Raw genomic sequence first — 20,008 nt, forward strand, 5'->3', positions numbered from 1 at the left:
CACAGCAGGGACAAAGCAGACTGCAAATGTATCAGGAGCGAGTCATCGACCATGTACGGTCACATCTGGCGCTCCCAGGACACCGGCACATGGCTCCGCAGTGTGGGCTTTTTTTAACGTGTCCGCTGCTGACAATAGCGTTGCCATCTGCAATCTTTGCAGTCAACGCGTTAGTCGCGGTAAGCCCAATACTCACCTAGGGACGACCGCCTTAAGAAGGCACATGAGCAGCCATCACCGAGCCCAGTGGGAGCAACGGAACACACAAAGCCACACTGCAGGCTCTCACCGTCCAGCCTCGTCTTCTACTTCTCCTTCTCCTCTCTCCTCACAATTGTCCTCCACTCCACCTTCCATCACGCCAAGCTCACATTTTTCTGCAAAAAGGCAGGCTTCCGTGGGCCTAATGTTTGAGCGTAAAAAAATGATGACGCCGGATAACCCTCTTGCCCAACGGTTGGCGGCTGGCTTGTCAGAACTCATAGCCCGCCAACTACTGCCATATAAACTGGTGGACTCGGAGGCCTTTCGCAAATTTGTGGCCATTGGAACACCACAATGGAAGGTCCCAGGAAGGAAGTATTTCTCAGAGAAGGGCATCCCAGAGCTATATGGCCATGTTCAGCGGCAAGTGAATGTATCTCTGGCACACAGTGTCGGTGCCAAGATACATCTGACCACAGACACGTGGTCTAGCAAACACGGGCAGGGAAGGTATATCAGTTTTACTGCCCACTGGGTGAACCTTCTGACGGCCGTCAAGCATGTAACCCGTGGCACCCGTGTAGATTTGGTTTTACCGCCACGGATTGCATGCAGGCCTGACTCTTCTTCTCCTCCTCCTACTCCATCCTCCTCCCTCTCCTCCTCAGCTGCCTCCTCCTTTTCCGCTGCTAGCGTCTCTTCCGCTGCACCGCCCAAGCTCCCCAGAACCTATTCCACATGCCAGGTGAGACGTTGCCATGCCGTGCTGCGTCTGTTGTGCCTGGAAGCAAAGAGCCACACTGGCCCGGCACTCCTTTCAGCTTTGCGTTCACAGGCAGATGAGTGGCTAACACCGCTCAATTTGACAGTTGGTAAAGTGGTGTGTGACAACGGTGCCAATCTGCTTAGCGCATTGAAACAGGGCAAAATCACGCACGTGCCGTGCATGGCACACGTCTTAAACTTGGTCGTGCAGCGATTCCTTGTCAAATACCCTGGGGTCCAGGACATCTTGCGGCAGGCAAGGAAAATCTCGGCCCATTTCAGAAGATCTTACACGGCCATGGCTCGCCTTGCTGACATTCAGCGGCGACACCATCTGCCGGTCAGACGTCTTATTTGCGATTGCCCGACGCGATGGAACTCAACCTTCTATATGCTTGATAGGCTGCTCCAGCAGAAACGTGCAGTTAACGTCTACCTGTATGAACTCTGCGAAAGAAACGGTTCTGGGGAGCTGGGTTTTTTTTCACCGCGCCAGTGGCTGCTCATGCGCGACACATGCAGACTTCTGCGGCCATTTGAGGAGATCACCAAACTGGTCAGTCGCAGCCATGGCGCCATCAGTGACATGGTACCTTATGCCTTCTTTCTGGAGCGTGCATTGCGTCGTGTCATTGATCAGGCTGTGGAGGAGCAGGAGCGGGAAGATGAGGAAGTCGCAATGCTGGATGAATTCCCAGGGGGGGCTACTCTATCTGAGACAAGTCAACAACAGGAGTCTGATGAGGAGTCAGAGGAGGATGGTGCCGGGGCGGATGAGCAGGAGCAAGAAGAGCATGCTTTAAACCTTTCTGGGATCCCTGTTGTGCGAGGATGGGGAGAGGAGAATGAAGAGGACGACATTATCCTGGATGATGAGCAGGAGCCAGGCCACCACACCGCTTCCACTTTAGTGCAAATGGGGGCCTTCATGCTCCAGTGTTTTAATAGGGACCCCCGTATAAAAAGCATGAGGGTCAAGGACCAGTACTGGGTGGCAACGTACTTAGACCCCCGGTACAAACACAAAATGGCGGAAATGTTACCGCCGTCGCAGAGGGCTGTCAGAATGCAGCACTTCCAGGCCTTGCTTCGAGAAATGCTGCATTCTGCTTTTGCGTGCGCTGGCAGAGGAGCAATTCCCACTCCCAGAGAAGGATTTGCGGGTACCAATCCAACAGCGCCTGCAAGAAGAGGCCGGTTTGAAGATGTGTTGGTGACTTCGGATATGAGGTCATTCTTTCAGCCGACCCATCGACAGGTGTCATCCGGATCCAGCATCAGGGAACGCCTAGACCGTCAGGTGTCCGACTACATTGGGTTAACGGCCGATGTGGACGCTCTGAGGAGTGATGAACCCCTAGACTACTGGGTGGGCAGGCTTGACCTCTGGCCAGAGCTTGCCCAATTTGCAATCGAACTGTTGGCTTGCCCCTCATCCAGTGTCCTGTCCGAAAGGACGTTCAGCGCAGCAGGGGGGATTGTGACCGATAAGCGTACTCGCCTAGCTCACGACAGTGTTAACTACCTCACATTTCTAAAAATGAATGAGGCATGGATCTCGGAGGAATTCAACACATGTGACCAGTAGACCATGTATATGTCTATAAACTATTTTTTTAATCAAGCACACAGACCTTCTTAATTCATTTGGCTCACTTCCTTGACCCAAAAAAGCACACCGTACTATATGCCCCTACCCTCCTCTTTGAAGAGGTTGAGCGGTGTCATATTTCTACTGGGGCTGCTTATGATATCCCTGTGCTGTGCTGACTTCCTCCTGGGGGTTCTTATTATGAAGGGATCACACTATCCCTGTGCTGTGCTGACTTCCTCCTGGGGGTTCTTATTATGAGGGGATCACACCATCCCTGTGCTGTGCTGACTTCCTCCTGGGGCTGCTTACGGTGCTGCTGTCAGTGCTGTATGTCACGGTGCTGCTGTCAGCGCTGTATGTCACGGTGCTGCTGTCAGCGCTGTATGTCACGGTGCTGCTGTCAGCGCTGTATGTCACGGTGCTGCTGTCAGCGCTGTATGTCACGGTGCTGCTGTCAGCGCTGTATGTCACGGTGCTGCTGTCAGCGCTGTATGTCACGGTGCTGCTGTCAGCGCTGTATGTCACGGTGCTGCTGTCAGCGCTGTATGTCACGGTGCTGCTGTCAGCGCTGTATGTCACGGTGCTGCTGTCAGCGCTGTATGTCACGGTGCTGCTGTCAGTGCTCTGTATTACGGTGCTGCTGTCAGATGCCTCTATCACGGTGCATGTGTCATTCCGGTATGTCACGCTGCTGGTGATCATCTCCTGCACCCTCTTCTTTGCCTACCCTGGTCCCTGACCTTCCCTCTCCTCCATTGCCTTCATTAGCTCCATAGTCCTGAATTGTTAGAACAATTTCCCAAATAAAATAAAAATGCTTGTAGTTATCGATCCCAAATTCACCTCATACATGTATTATGTCATTGTCCAGATGGTGGGACTACGTTTTACCCCCTAATAATTACCACGTGGCCGCAAATTCGACATGAAGGTTTGCAAAGTTCGCCTCCCATTGAAGTCAATGGGGCCCGCGGCGAACGTTCGGTTTCGCGAACGTTTGGGTCCGTTCGCATTTCGCTTTCGCGAAACGTCCCGTCGGAAGTTCGTCCATCACTAGTGGAATGGTGGGGGATGCCCAGGGTCTATAAATGCATCCCAAGCTGAGATTAGGTGTTGCTTTACATTTATGCAAAGTTCAGTTTAATTATGGTCTCCAGGGGAAAGGTAGATTCCTTTGTTAGAGTATGTTAAGGAATGAAAAGTCCACAGTGAGTGACACAGGGCATTTGTAATATTTAGCTGGCTTGTTGGCTCTATGTGCGGGAAGAGAGTAGTATCTAGAAGTTAAATAGGCAGGTTGGGTTTGGGAATGGCTTTGTATATAAACAGCATTCAACTTTGAGTGGAGTTAGGGCATTCTGAGTCAAGAGGTACAAAATATTTTTGGAAGAATGGACAGGTCTTGGCAATGGACAGGTGAGGTTAGCTGTCCCATTGAGGCTGAGCAAGGAGTTACCGGCAAAGGGTCTGTTTCAGGTAAATTGTGCCCTGGTCCCACATCAAAGTAACTACCAAAAGCCACATCATAGCTATTGTAAAGTAACATACGATTTTTTAAATTAGATATCTAAACTGATTTTCATATACACAATGAATTATAGTTATTCTAAGGTTTAGAATCCTGAAATATGTATTTGCTATTCTATATTACTTAAGCTGGCCATAGATGTATTGAAATTTGTCCGGTTCAGCAGGGACTAGCTACATTTCGGTCCATCGATGGCTGTTTCCCGCTTAACAGAAGTTCAGTGGGAAATTCTGGCGACTTCTGTCAAACAAGGGTGTTGGAAATTTTTAATTTGATCAGCAAGTGCAGCCAGTTGAGTGCTGCACTGATCAGTGTATTTTGACAGCAGTGTACTCCCCAATATCAAAATACAATAGCCCATTGAGGAGGATTCTTCCATCCACCTCACCTCACTTGTGTGGATGGGGAAATCTGTTAATTTTAGTTCAAACAGCCCACTGGCTGAAAAAAATTACCTGTCTATGTCCTGCCTTACTGCAGCTGATTTAATAAAAGTAAATAGACTGATCACTTTGCAAGTGCAGTTGCACCTTGCAAGGGAATTTTCCCTAGGGCTTAGTAAATGAAGTAAAGCACGGCAGACCACCATCCAATCAAAATTCTTTTTTTTTCCTTGCACATGATTGGATATTTTTTCAAAGTTAAATGTCAACACATTCACTAAGCCCTGGGAAGAATTGCAACTATCCTTGCAAAGTAAACAGTAGTAGTAAAGAGAATTTTCCTTCAAACCCACTGACCATCAAGACTGATGGAATTGACTGTAGTGATCTAGATGTCTCTTTTGCCAGTACCATACAGCTTCTGTTCATCCTGCAGTATGCTTGTGGAGAGTGATTATTCATATGCACAATGTTTATGTCAAGGGTTTAAGTGAGATTTGTGAATGAACCTATGCCTTTAAGGTAGAATGAAATATTCTTGACATGACTAATTAGAACATTGTTGAGTTGCTGCTGTCATGTTTCATAAAGCGATGTAACTATGTTAAACCCGTAAATTGTGTTTGATCTTTATAATGTTCTCTTTAAAAACCATTTGAAGCGGATGCTCTGGGGCTGTAAATTCCTGGCATTGGTTAAGTCACGCATGAATGAATATGTGCTGCAAAACCAGATATTAAAATGTGCAGCTATACAATCATTTCCAAGCAGCAAACAGCTGGTTTAATATGTGCCATGTAAATGTTTGTGACAGTAAAAAAAGGAGTGAGAAATACTTAGAAGTGACCAGTTAATGCATTTTTACAAGGCCAATATGAATCATACATTGAGTGATACCTTGATACAGGGAGCTTATGTATATGCAATGTTTCTGGCAGCAGAGTCTTTCATGGATTTAATCTATGAAAGATTTATTCACATAATAATAGGGATTTTCACATAATAATAGTTTATATAGTGCATCCGGAATCTGTCAGTACCATTGCGTTAATAAATATCAATAACACTTTTCTTATTAAAGCGGAGCTCCAGGCTCCTTCAGAAAAAATTAAGTCAGTTGCTACAAATACTGTAGCTACTGACTTTTAATATTAGGACACTTACTTACCTGTCCACGAATCCAGTGCTGTCGTCACCCCAGCCAATTTTTCAATGGGCTCTCGGGTGTTGCCGCCGCCATCTCAATGAAGGCCTTGCAGCTTCACAGCCAATTCCCTACTGCACATGTGTAAAGCGTGCTGCACTTTTTGAATGGTCCGGCGGCAGGGGAAGGAGGAGGGGGGGGCAAACTTCTGGCCAAGTTCACCGCAGCGAGATCAGCCAGAAGTGGAAGCAGGTACCACCCTCCCCGCGGAAAGGTGACAAATATGGTGGGGGGGGGGGGGGTTTGGAGGCAAAATGGAATTTCCCCTTTTGGGTGGTGGAGCTCTGCTTTAACTGTTTCTTGTTGTCTTACTTACATCCGATGGACATAAAGGGGGGGATTTACTAAAATTGAAGAGTGCAAAATCTGGTGCAACTCTGCACAGAAACCAATCAGCTTCCAGGTTCTATTGTCAAAGCTTAATGATAAAAAAGCAAGCTGAAGTTAGAACCTGATTGGCTACCGTGCACAGCTGTACCAGATTCTGAGTGCTCCAGATTTAGTAAATCTCCCACAAAATAATTAACAGTCGTCTGCAAACAGTGGCTTGGAAATCACATGGGGCTCTTACCTAATTTTGATTTTGCAAAGTGCAGCCTTTCCACGAATAATCACTGTTTTTCTATCTTAAACCCTACCACATGATACACATCTCATAAGCCTGACAGCACTGAGAAGTTACCTGATTTTTATGAAAATTACAATAATCAGATGATTATGAACATTCTTTCACTCCAAGGGACTGCAGGGCAAATTTGTTTTACGTGCTCGTAGTGAATTACATTTGGCATGTGCATGTTTTTGAGAGGTATAAATCAATAAGTTACTTGCCATTTTTTTGTGTTCAATCTTTTTATTTATTTCAAGTGCAAACATAGAACTTTGAGTAATGCACTTCAATAGGTATCCAGAAAAAAAAAATACCTTGATATGTTACAGCAGTTATTAGAGTGCACATCATTCAAATATATAAATGCAGGGGAGGTTTATCGGCCTTATAACAGAAACATTTCAAAATAACATAAGATTGTTATTGGATGTGTTCCTTATTTCAAAGGAACATAAAATGAAAAAATGTAATGAACCATAAGCTGAAAAGCAGAGGAGGAAAATAGATTTGAAGAATATGGTAAGTAGTGGAGAATAAAGAAAGGGAGAGGAGAGGGAAAGGAAGAGAAGGTGGTCGGGGAGGTTCACAGTCCACTATTAGTTTGATTTCAAATTTTATTGACCCAAAGGCATCAGATGGTGAGGTCCCTAAATTTAAACCCCAGGCACATAACTAAATATACATCTGAAATACATATATGGGAGCTGTTGTCCTGCCAAATGCTTTGTATTTCTGTCTGCCCAGCCTTGCAGAAGAGGACAACTGTTTTTTTTGTGCTGCAGTTAAAGCGGACGTAAACCCATCCATAAAACTGTTTCATTTTCGGCACATGCCGAAAATGTAACACTCCCATTGGTTGTGCTCTCGACCAAACTGTCAAACCATCCAATAGATGGTGGCATAACTGGTCACATGTGCAGCACCATGGCAATTGTAGATTAAACAGAGGCAAAGATGGCAGCTTCCTTGGCTGAAACAGATACTTACAGGTCTTGTTTCTCCCCCAGCCTGTAAATGGACAATGAAAGGAGAAGCAGCAGACTGATGAACTTATTTCTCTGTCACTCTGCTTTATTCTTCTGTCAGCATGCCTCTTGTTAGCGCACGAGCACGCGCTTCACTGTGTTTTTTCTCCCACTCCCAGTGTGAGCTTTGCTATACAGGAACTGCAAGAGCCAGATACCAAGACACAGTCTGGTATTTACACTAAATGTATTCAAAAACTACCTGTCTGACTAAAAATCAAAAAATCTACCTGACTTTTTGTGTCTATTATACTGTATATGCCTGTAGTTCAGCTTTAGGGGGATACGAGATAATTTAAATGGCTGTTTTCTTTGTAAAGCGCTTACTATACCATTGTTCATTAAACGATAAAAGGCTTCAACTTAAACATCCAGACAAAAAGAAGTGTGACATGCAACAGAAGGTGTGAGTAAAAACATTAATAAAGGTAAAGATATGAAAAATCTGCAAGCAATACAGTTCACGGTGTCTATGCTAAATATTTTTTTTTTTCCTCAATTAACTTGTTAATGTGCAATCAACCTGACACATTTAGATATGGCAGACTCTAATATACTGCATGAAAATGGAGAAGCTATACTGTTTATGTACTTTTATATTACTAAGAAAATGATTTTTTTTCAGCACACTCCCCATCTTGGGTCACTGGAATAAAGGCTGGATACAATTGCATCTGAAAGTCGGTGGGATATATTAGGCAGCAAGTAAACATGGGCATTGCAGTTTGTTCTATATAAACCATTTAGAGTGTCTATACTGACCCATGTCCACAGCCAAAGGCACCTACAATAGACACATGAGCATCAGAACTGGACTAGAGAGTAATGGAATAAAATGGCCTGGTCTGAAAATCACATATTACATGTCTGGTTGCGTGTACGTAGCTTACCTGCGGAAGAGATGGAACCAGGATGCACTATGGGAAGAAGGCAAACTGGTGGATGCAGTGTGATGCTTTGGGCAATGTTCTGCTGCAAAACCTATAGTCCTGCCATTAATGGGAATGTTATTATGACACATGCTGCCTACCTAATTAAGTACACAACTTTATGGAAACAGCATTCCCTAATGGCGTGGTCTCTTTCTGCAAGATAATGTGCCCTGTTACACTGCAAAAATGGTTCAAGAATGGTTTGAGGGACACATGCTACCTACCTGAAGGTGTTGGCTTGGCCTTTAAATTCTCTAGATCTTAATCCAGTCGAGCATTTCTGGGATGTGCTGGGGAAAAAAAAAGTCTGATTCACAAAGGCCCCACTTCACAATTTACATGACTTAAAGGATCTGCTGCTGATGGTTTAGTGCTAGATACCCCAGCGGTCAGAGGTCTAGTGATGTCCATGCCTCAACAGGTCAGGGCTGGTTTGACAGCAAAATGGGATGATTTGGCAGCAAAAGGAGGACCTACTGACCTACTTAACCACTTCAGCCTGGGAAGGATTTACCCCCTTCCTAACCAGAGAACTTTTTGCGATACGGCACTGCGTCGCTTTAACTCACAATTGACATCCTATTTTTCCCACAAATAGAGCTTTCTTATGGTGGTATTTGATCACCTCTGTGTTTTTTATTTTTTGCGCTATAAACAAAAAAAGAGCGACAATTTTGAAAAAAAAGCAATATTTCTTACTTTTTGCTATAATAAATATCCCCAACAAATATATAAAAAAAACAGATTTCTTTCTCAGTTTAGGCCGATATGTGTTTTTCTACATATTTTTGGTAAAAAAAATCGCAGTAAGTGTTATGGATTCGTTTGCGCAAAAGTTATAGTATCAAGGTGTTAAGTGTGTCCTAGGGAGTGATTCTAATTGTGGGGGGGCTAGGCTACCACTGACATGACAGTGATCACTGCTCCTGATGACAGGGAGCAGTAAATCTCTGTCATGTCACTAGGCAGATTGCCTTGTTTACATAGGCATCTGCTGTTCTGCCGCTCCGTGACACAATCTTGGGCCCCTGGCAGACATCATTGTGGTGACGTACAACAACGTGCGTTGGTCGGCATGAGGTTAATATTAGGTGGCTGGTCATAAAGTTATAGCTGAGTGTGTGTGTGTGTGTGTATGTATATGTATATATATATATATATATATGTATATGTATATATATATATATATATATATATATATATATATATATATATAGATAGGGAGATATATATATATATATATATATATATATATATATATATATATATATATGTATATATATATATATGTATATATATAGAGAGAGAGAGATGTAGATAATATATATATATATGCACATACAGTATTATTTACCTACCAATCAAAACATAAGGTCTCTCATTATAAAGGAACTTTTCGTGGGTGTTAGCACTCTGTGCAAAGACACCTTCAATCTCTCTTCAGAACAGCACAAATCTTTTTCTTGGACCGTTGTAATTAAAGTAAGGTCAAGCATGATTTTTCTTGCCACAAAAGGGGGAGTTAGTAAAACTCACGATACTTTATTCATTCAGAAGTCTCTCAGACAGTGACTCCACAATTTATTTTAATAACTAGGCAAAAACGAATCAACGCAGCAAAATCCAACTTGATACAATATATTAGCCAGCTTTAGAACTCAAAAGTTCAAGGACATTTTGTGATGGAAAAGAACTGGACTTCATTCAGACGGGTGTTGATACCTGTTCTGAGTGCAGACCATGTTTGTTATTGTGCCTGCATGTGCCCTGAGTAGCCTATAGAAGTGGATGCAGATGGAGCGGTTACACAGCCACATGTCAAAATTTGACTCGCATTGAGGAGTGGGTACGCAGATCTAAATACACACGCATTTTTTTAAATATTTTTTTAATAAATAGACCACTACATTTCATGATGCCAAAAAAAGTGACACCTTTAGTGGACCTGTAAAAGAAGAGCTGAGTAGGGTAGTTTGATCATTTACATGAAACATGTAAAGAGCATTTCTATATTAAGATTTTGATGTTCACATAGACCAGGGGTCTCCAAACTTTCCAAACATAGGGCCAGTTTACTGTCCTTCAGACTTTGCGGTAGCCAGTGTGAGCAGAAAATGCCCTGGGAGTAAACAATGCCTCATATTTGGAACCAGTGGGAGAAATAGTGACCCGTTGTTGGTATCAGGGTAAGGAATAATGCCCCATCTTTGGCATCAGTGAGAACAATAGTGCCGCATTGCTGGTGTCAGTGAGAGGAATGGTGCCCTATTGTTGGTGTCAGTGGGAGGAATAGTGCCTTGTATCAGTGGCACGCAAAGGGCTGCATCTGGCCCCCGGGCAACAGTTTGGAGACCACTGACATAAACTAAAAGAGATCAGTTAAAAAAAAAGGGATTTATTCAGAATAATATGGAGTTCAAGGGCACAGATTTAAGTATGTATTTCTACCATCTTTCTGCCATCTTTTTTATTTAGACAGCTTGAGGTTTACCTACAATGCTGATTTATTGCAAGCACTGAACCATGGCAGATGTCCAGATCGCTGCACATATAAATCTGGGATTTTGAGTGTTGCCATCTATGCAATTCCTAATACAAACAGAGATTACATCTTATGGTTTTCCGTGAATGCTCTTCACTTTCTCCATTCTACAAGCCTGTTTGTTTCTATCCACTGCTTCCTGATAATGACTTAGTCACTGCAATCCAATTTATTTGTTTTCATCATGCTTGCATTGAATGATTACTCTATGATAAATTCATTTAGCTGCTTCCAAGAATATATCATCACGGGGAGCAAATTATTATCTCTTGCACGCCTCTGGACTTGCTAGTCAGCACTTGTATAATCTACAAAGCCCACTCAGCAGCAGTATTCAGGCCTGGAAGCCAGTATAGTTGTCTACTGGAATGCCTGGCCATGCAGTTTCCTCAAGTAAAATTATGCTAAGACATCATCTTCTGTAGTTGTATGCTGTCCATGCCTTGTGTGATTGTAACCTATAGAAGATAAGATTAGGCTCCATGCACACTGAAGCTCAAAAAAGCTTTTTCTGGATGCCAGATTGCTGGCAGAAAACGCTGGTTGAAAAACCTGCTTTTAACAGCGTTTTGTACGTTGAGCGTGTGAGCGTTTAAGAGCATTAGAGTTTATGGGTGTTTTTAATAAAAATACACAGAGGACACTCCAAAAATCCCACAGTGCATTCCAAACTCCCACAATGCATTGAAAAAATAGAACGCTGAACACTAATTAACGCGTGTTTATGAGCGTTTATGGGCGTTTATTGACGTTTTTTGGCGGTGAAAAACAGCAAATTTCTGGCATTCAGAAAAAAGCCCATAAACTCCACTGCTCATTAAAGCTAAAAAACATCCACGTGTGCATGGACACATAGGCTAACACAGAGTGGAGTTTATGGGCTTTTAAAAAAAAACGCCCAAACTCCAATAAACTGCAGTTTATGAGCTCCAGTGTGCATGGAGCCTAAGCTTAAAATTTTCATCCACCACCATTTATCTTTGAAATACTGAAAATATGGTTTTAGAAATACTTTTGTTCCCCAAAAAATAAGCCCGGGTCTTATATTAATTTTGGCAACAAAAGACACAGTAGGGCTTATTTTCTTGGTAGGTCTTACTATGTAATGTGCTGTCTTCTCTCCCCTCTCTTTCCCTGCTTGTCAGGAATCCCCTGTCTGAAGTGAGTTAAAATGCTTGTAAAATCCTATAATTTACCATAATGTACAATGTGTGTGTTTCTGTAATATAATTGTGCCAAATACCTTTGTTATAGTGCCGCTCTGTGCTTCTGTGACCCGCTGGAGCTCTCTTCCCCACGATTATATTACAGAAACACACACATTGTACATTATATAGTACTGTAATAGAGTGAACTATAGGATTTTACAAGCATTTTAAACTAGGGCTTATTTTTGGGGCAGGGCTTATATTGCAGCGCTCCAGGAAAACAATGCTAGGTCCGATTTTTCGAGGTAGGTCTTATTTTCAGGGAAACACAGTATGTTCCCACTTTTGTGTGCTTGTATAATTTATATTTAAATATAGCTACACTAATATGGAGTTGACCTCACACACACAATTTGTGGGACCTCTGTGCAGATCACTTGGGTCCCTACGCACCCAACTCAGCAAACCAGGTATTTACCTGTCTTTCTGCACAGGGGCTCACTCATGCTGGAGCAGAAATTGGTCTTTTGTGAACTGTTGCTACAAGGTTTTCATACCTTTACCATACCTTTCGCCATATAATAGGTGTAATGGTCAGGTACCCTACGTTTTTTGGCCGTATAGTGTATCTGCCTCACAGGTTATCTCTGTCTAAGTTGCTGGTGCTCAGTAACTTTAAAATTAGGTCCCTAGTGTTGGCTACATGCCCTGAAACATCTCATTCGCACAAACGTAACAAATAATACCTGTAATGTTTGTAATATATGTGTAATGTCAATTTCTGTTTTGTTACCTTTTGACAGTTGAATGTATCATGCCCTAACTTTTTATCCCAAGAGAAAAATATCCATAAGAACATATGATCATAAGAGTTAAAGATCATTCACCAGTCCCTTAGACCACCATTAAGGTCCTGATATGGTAATAGACTGACCCAGGTATTACTTGTACGTCTATGCTTTGACATCGTGTACTTTTGCTTTTGAGCACGGATTCTCCTGCTGTTAACCCTCCCCTCCATGGGGGCTTAGATACGTTTAGTTTTGTTTTTTTATCGGTCTGCCTGGTTGAGGCCTGTTGTTGCCTCAGAGGCAGACCGATCATGTTGTGTTACCTGTTATGCCCTGCTGCGGTTGTAGCCGTAGTGGAGAGTTTGCCCCTGCGTGGGTACTGTTGGCCCAGGTGTGGGCAATTTTCTATGCTATTGAAAAACTCAATAAAAAAGATTTTACAAAAAAAAAAAAAAAAAAAGATCATTCACCAGTAGAGCAAAATAACCTAACACTATAGGCTAGGAACATTCTACCACAAAGGGAACTAAAATGAGGGTCTTTTCAGCATTGTGTACAGTTTATGCAGATGCCGAACAAATGGATGTTTGGCTGAGCAAATTTGCTGCAGAAGTGTTAAGTGAAACATTTACCAGCTGTATTGCTACCACTAGTAACAGCTTTCTGCTCAGGGCTCCATGTTGTTAGGGAGTCAGCACCCGCTGGCATCCTAACAACCAATGACTCATCCCAGTCAGGCATATTCAGCTATCAGCCAGGGTTTCCACCTGACAGTTGAATGCAAAGAAAGGGATGGTGTTAAAAAAAAAATGAATGGGTCAGGCCCTCAGTTCTTCTTTTCACAAAGTCAAAGTGTATGTTGTGGACATAATACATTGAAGAAAAATACAATTGTTGATTTTCACTGAAGGATCCATCTGTTTTTATATTTCCCCCATATGGTCATTTTGAATTGTTCAAATTTATGATAGGTTTACTATAATACTAACAGTAACAGTGCAATGACATTGAAGATCAGCAAAGTATGCAACCTATCAAATTTTATCTAGAACTGTTGAATATAAATGTAGCGGAACCCCCGTAGGGGCTTCTAAGTGATGTTGCCCCCCTGTCACCCTGCCCAGCCCGGCGTTCACTCCTCAGTCACTCTCGGGCAGAAAACAGTCCATGTGCTTGTTTTTTGTTATTTTTATTAGGGAATCTAACTTGGATAGGGTAAGGGGATTATGAGATGCCCAGCTATTTGCATATTAATCGATTAGATGGATTGTATATCAATTAGAGGATTGTATATCAATCCATTGGGACAACTATGTACACAACACTTTTCCAATCTCCTCCTGAACATCTCTTGCTTGCAGGAACAGCTAGCAAGTGGTTAGGCACGACACTGACTCAGCCAGGCCCAAGTAACTTGCCCTTTGCAGGCAGAGACCTCGGACCCCTATGGTGTAGCAGAAAATAGAAAGTATTTTGTGCTAGGTGTCCTATAGGTGGACTACTGCTCCCAGTGAGTCCTCTTCAGGCCCTGCCAGCCCTCCTGGCTGATGCTGCCCGACTTCACTGCCCATGACATTGCAGTCCACACTACTGGCTTTTCACCCATCTCTGACTGCATGCTCCTAGTCCTCTTAGTCATGCCTCCCCAGTCCTGACTGCACATGTCACTCACCAGCCCTCCTGGCTGCAATCGGTGGTTCCCTCCCGAAGACTTGCTCAGCAGTACTAGTTCCTGCTGTCCTTACTTGCTCCTTCTGTGCCTCCTGTTCAGAGCCTCCACGATTTCCTGGAGGGCTCCGTCCTGCATCCAGCCCCAGGCTCCTTCCTGCATCCAGCCCCAGGTCACTTCCCCCCAGACTGGGCAGCTTGCTCAAAGGCTTCGACAACCTAGTACTCCGTCCTCAGTTCTTTCACCCATCAACTCGTCCCCAGCTGGGATGACTGGGTATTTAAGGAGGCCTGCCCCCTGCCAATCCAGGTTGGAAAATGGTCAGCGTTCCTTAATACACCCCAGGCAGCTCCACCTCTCCTCTCCTCCTCTCTTTCTAGAATCCTCTAGAAGAAAAAGGGAGATCTCAGTGAGGCTGTCTGTGAGTGACCAGCTGATAACTCTGAGCCACTCCCAGCCCACACAAACCAAAATAAACAAGCCTAGCTTCCAGGTAGGCCTGCTTAAATTTGCCTATACTCACAAAAAAAGAATCTAGCATCTACCTATGTAGAGTGTGCTACATATAATAGTCAAGATTGTTTCTTGACTGACTGCTAAAGTTATACCTGTCATATTCCTTATAAGATAAGACAGATATAATTGTTTTCATTGGCTTAATTATTAGATATGGACAATTTAAAATATACTGTACAATACGAAACAACTATACTGTATAATGTATTATACGTACCTCCTTGTTTGATTTTCTTTTTTTCAGTTTGACCTATTGTAGGTTCAAGCATTTATGTACTTGCTATTGACACTTTAAGTAGTTATAATTTTTTCCTTAAGTAATTTAAAATCTTCAATACTTGCCTGAGGCTCCTATATAATAATAATGCACTGGCAGAAAGAATTTAGAAAAGTCACAGGACTGGAATGTTAGTTTGTTTAATGCAGAATCACAACTGGGGTTGAGCACTGGCTTGGTAACCACTGTTTATCATTATCATGGGAGATGTTCATTAAGGGTTGATAATGTTATAGCATAAAGGCTGTTTATTCAAGACCTTGGAGATTGAACATAGCCGTGCAAGAACCAATGCGTTTTTTCTTATACGTCTTGCCTCCTGTTGGGAGATAAGGAGTGTGCGGATGTACTGTACATATTTTCAGAACTATTGTGTAGCACAGCAAATTGGAAAGCAGAACTTAAGTATGTAATAAGCAAATATGGCTGCCTCCAAGTGTATATACATAGGAAAAAGGGTTGCGAACCATTAACGTACATGGGTGTGCAAACCTGTGAAATCAAAGACCAAGGAATTATTAGGTCATTTCAAAACTGACTATATATTTAAATAGTCAAATCCAAATAGATTCCCTTCTCCGTGCTAAGTATATCCTAGATCAGCTGGCAAGCTGGTAAAGTTGCTGAGGCCCCTGGTTGGCTGAATGGATGCTTCAGTCATCTTTCTAGCCAATGGAGTACTGTACAGAAGCTTCCTGTTACCTATTCATCCTGAAGGAAAAGCAATCTCACTGTAGAAGAGTATGAGCTAGAATACAATGCACATCCTAGATGCTCTTTACATCGGCTGTATATGTCAATTTATCAGCAATAAAAGATATTTAAAATCTGCGTCTAAAGTTTTACATCGTATATACATAAAAACAGGCTTATGTCTTGTATACTTGCAAACTATGTATTAGGTAAACTTTGACACAAGCATAGTATTTATAGAATATTTTGCATGTGTCTTTTTTTTAAAGGTAATCAATTTAATCTTTTAATTTGTATGCGTATGGTTGGAACACATCAAACTCAGCTATTATTATGTAAAGTGATTAGTATCAAAAAACATAATTGTTTTTATCTTTACACAGGTAAAGGTTATGGTGCGTATTTGTTCCACTCTTGTGGGAGAGTCAACAGAGTCCAGTTCTTTCCTAAAAGCTGACCCAAGGAAGAAACAGATTACATTGTATGACCCATTGTCATGTGGAGCACAGAATGCATTCCAAAAGAGAGGAACTCAGATACCACCTAAAATGTTCGCTTTTGATGCCGTATTCCCTCAAGATGCTTCACAGGTAAGCAAAATGCATATTATGCTTTGAATGTCAATATAAAGTAAAATGTCTGTTTTCAATATTGATTGTGAATGCATCCTTCACAGACATTGGCAGTGCGTGTAGGAAATTGTGGTTGTTTCTCTAACTTCTATCCAGCACACTCTACGACCTGTGCACTCTAATGTGGCTACAATGCTGTTGCTACTTATAGGACATTTTTAGAAATTTGCTTTGCAGATTTGTATGTCCTAGTTTACAATTGGTTCTTTTGTACTTCCTTAAATAGAAATTGCGCTGTCATGTAAATTTAATGCCCATCAAAAGTAAAAAATATGCACTCATATTTTTTAATAAGTCTAATTCAAACAATTCCCCGGGAGAAATAAAACATACATATGTCAGTGTGTTAGGTTGAACAAAATACTTTGGAATATGTTTAGCTTTTGCATTGATTTGACTGATAGGTGTTTCATTTTGTATATTTTGTATGTACAGTATTATATATATATATTATCTTTTTGAGTTTGATAAATAGAGCTGAGAAAAACTAGCTTTTTTCAAGGTTTGTGGCAAATAACTTATATCCTGCTGTGCCTTGCTGTATTCTGACCTTGTTCTTAACAGTTAAGAAATGTGCAGCCCCGCTTCCTAGAGGATGTAAGCCTGAAACACCAGGTTTCCTTTCAAAATACTAGCCAACTAGTTAAGGCACTTCAGAGTTGTCCACATCACTTGTTTCTCAAAAAAGAAGGTATTTTTATCTTCAGCCTATTTTACCAGTATGTTACCACCTGCCCAGTGATTCAGGATCTAAAGAGATCCCATTAGCTTCAAAAAATACAAACATTAGCTTTAAAAAAATAGTTAGAATTAAAAAATAAAAAACAATCCTGCCCTATCCACCAGTTTGTTTTATATTCTCTTTTTTCATGTCATGTCTCCTTTTCACTAAAACCCATCAATGCAGAACAAAGTGCTTGGGAGCTCCCAGATTAAGTCAGAGTTAGGCTTCATGTACAATGGCCTACATTTTCCCACTTCCAGTGGTCAAAATGTTCCTGCCCTAATCGTGATTCTTCCACATTCAAGAGTGTCACCTAAATGTCACCTAAACACGGCAGCTCCTAAACTCTGCTAAAAGCCTGTGTGTACATGGACATATAGGCTTTTATGGAGTTGAGTTTAGGAGCTTTGGCAAAAAAAAGCCAAAAGCTCCTAAACTCAAGTTTAGGAGCTGCCAGTGTAGGTTAGTGAAGCCTTAAACTTTTTTTGGAATCCCTTGAAGTGCCTGCCTAATGCCAGTGGGCATACAAGTTGTCCTTTTAGGTTGGATAGGACTTGTATCTGTAGTACTGTATATTCATAGTCCTTTTGCTATTAGTATACCAGCCTGTGTGCAAACTACCTGAAAAATGTTAAAAGCGTTCATAGCAAATATTCTTAGTTATTTTACTGCTGTAAAACTAGGTGCACACAAACTTTTTTGAATCAGCAATTTGTAGTCACTACAGAAGGTTCAACATCACTATAGGTGTTAGGAAAAAAATAAACTGCAGTCATTGATATAGCCTTGCTGCAGCTTTGTCATAAAGAATTATACAGTATCCTTTCCAGTGTTTGAAGGTAGCTATAGAATTGCCAACTTCAGGAGTCATTGATGCTATCCAGTGCAGTTTACTACAAGCAAGGAGATCTATAGCTTCTACAAATCTATGCAACAAAGTTGCTAATGTGATATGGCACCTAAAGTAACCCTGTGGTTAGACAATGAACATTCAAGTTTTGTTTTAATGTTCTTAACAAGCAGTACAACTTTAAAACAAGACTTTAATGACTTCTGCAGCTGGAGGTATAATAGAGCAATTCATCTTCATATTTCAAAGTAGTAGCACGAAAGGGGCACAAATGGTATGTCTCTCTTGTGACAGTTGCTTTTTAGGGCCTATTCAGACCCTTGCACTGAATAGCATACTTTAAAGCAAATGTTTAATTTATTGTTGGTACTTATGCAACACCATCAATTTGCACACTGCTTTTGATTTTATATACATACATATATATATATATATATATATATATATATATATATATATATATATATATATATATATATATATATATATAATATATATATTTATATATATATATATATTGTACATTCACATCAGTCCCTGCTCTCAAGGAGCTTATAGTTTAGGGTCCCCAACTCACATTTATACATATATTAGGCCCAATTTAGACAGGGGGTAAGTAATCTACCAGCATGTCTTTGGAGTGTGGGAGGAAACCCACACAGGTACAGGGTGACCATGCAAATTCCAGGCAGGTTGTGCTGTGGTTGGGATTCAAACAAATGACCATAGTGCTTCCAGGCAGGAGTGTTAACCACTTAGCCACGGAAAAAGAAAAGCCACATAGAGATAGAGAAGAAGGAGGTTTTGTTTGCACCAGTAAACACACAAAGCAATTAAATAAATCCCTCCAAGGGCAAGCAGCAAGAAATAAAGCAAGCAAATGCAGAGGGTATCAAAAATGTTATGAACATTTTATTATTACAGAAATTAAAACCAACATATTGTTTAAAATTTGAGCTCTGGTGTCATTATATCCCAAATATGACAAAAAAAAGTTGATAACCTAAATGAAGCAGGTATTGACTATTTACAATGAAATTCCTAATGGTAATCCTGCCAGAAAAACCCCAATGCATTTCATATTAGATGAATCACAATCTTTATCGGGGACAAGTTCATCTAAATTTAAAGACACATGATATTAATATTACAGCAATTAGATCACATTCAGTACAAAGCTTTAATAAACATTTTGTGTTTACCATATAGTTACTTTATAACACAGGGGAAGTGAACCTTAACCAAAGCAACTTAAAAAAAATCCAGGGGTTCACCCCAATAATTCTGGCTACAGGGCCAGCAGGACAAGTTTCTTGGGTATTACAAGAGGCCACATGGATGTGTGCTGTGGGAGAGGACTAGGAGCGCACACCTGCAGCAATAAACCTCAAGGGTAATCATTTAAAAGGTAGATATATACACTGAGTGGAACCGTGATTCCTTCTATGGAGCCAAACAGATCCCCATGGACCTAGACACAAAAATAATGGATAAAGCACACAAAATGAAGTGCTAACATAAATCACATGTCTATCTCCAGAAAGTTACAACATTTGGGCCAGTCAGACCCACAATGAAGCCCTTGCAATTGTGTGTTTCATAGCACACTGCCATCACACCAGCAAGCAAGTGTGCCTGATGGTGTCCTCCACATGGCCCCCTCGGCTTCCAGGGGGGGAAACCTCTGGCCACTGCCGCCACCTATGCAGCACGATGAAATCGCAGGTGCACAGAACCACAGCACAGCAGTGGCCCAGCACAGCAAAGTGCCCGCCAATGATCAGAAGTGGGCATGCAAGCCCAAAACCATGCTGGAGAGACATGAAAAAGGGGGAACCCAAACCCACTTTCCTCTTGCCATCCTCGGAAGCCCAAAAAAAAAGTTGTCACCACCGCCCGAGGGGACAGACAACCAAGAGAG

At 41.8% G+C, this 20,008-nt stretch overlaps 1 protein-coding gene across 1 annotated transcript in view; it reads left to right on the top strand.

The window, feature by feature from the left end:
* The window catches only part of KIF26B (kinesin family member 26B), a 524,156-nt gene that overhangs the window by 406,809 nt on the left and 97,339 nt on the right, over positions 1-20,008 (top strand). The window contains exon 6 of the mRNA XM_077486139.1: positions 16,265-16,471. Within this exon, the coding sequence (XP_077342265.1) occupies positions 16,265-16,471 (207 nt within the window). The remainder of the gene's footprint in view (positions 1-16,264; positions 16,472-20,008) is intronic.

Source organism: Lithobates pipiens, unplaced genomic scaffold, assembly GCF_037356315.1.
Source record: "Lithobates pipiens isolate NorthernLeopardFrog02 unplaced genomic scaffold, aLitPip1_a1.2 Scaffold_18, whole genome shotgun sequence".
NCBI lineage: Eukaryota > Metazoa > Chordata > Amphibia > Anura > Ranidae > Lithobates > Lithobates pipiens.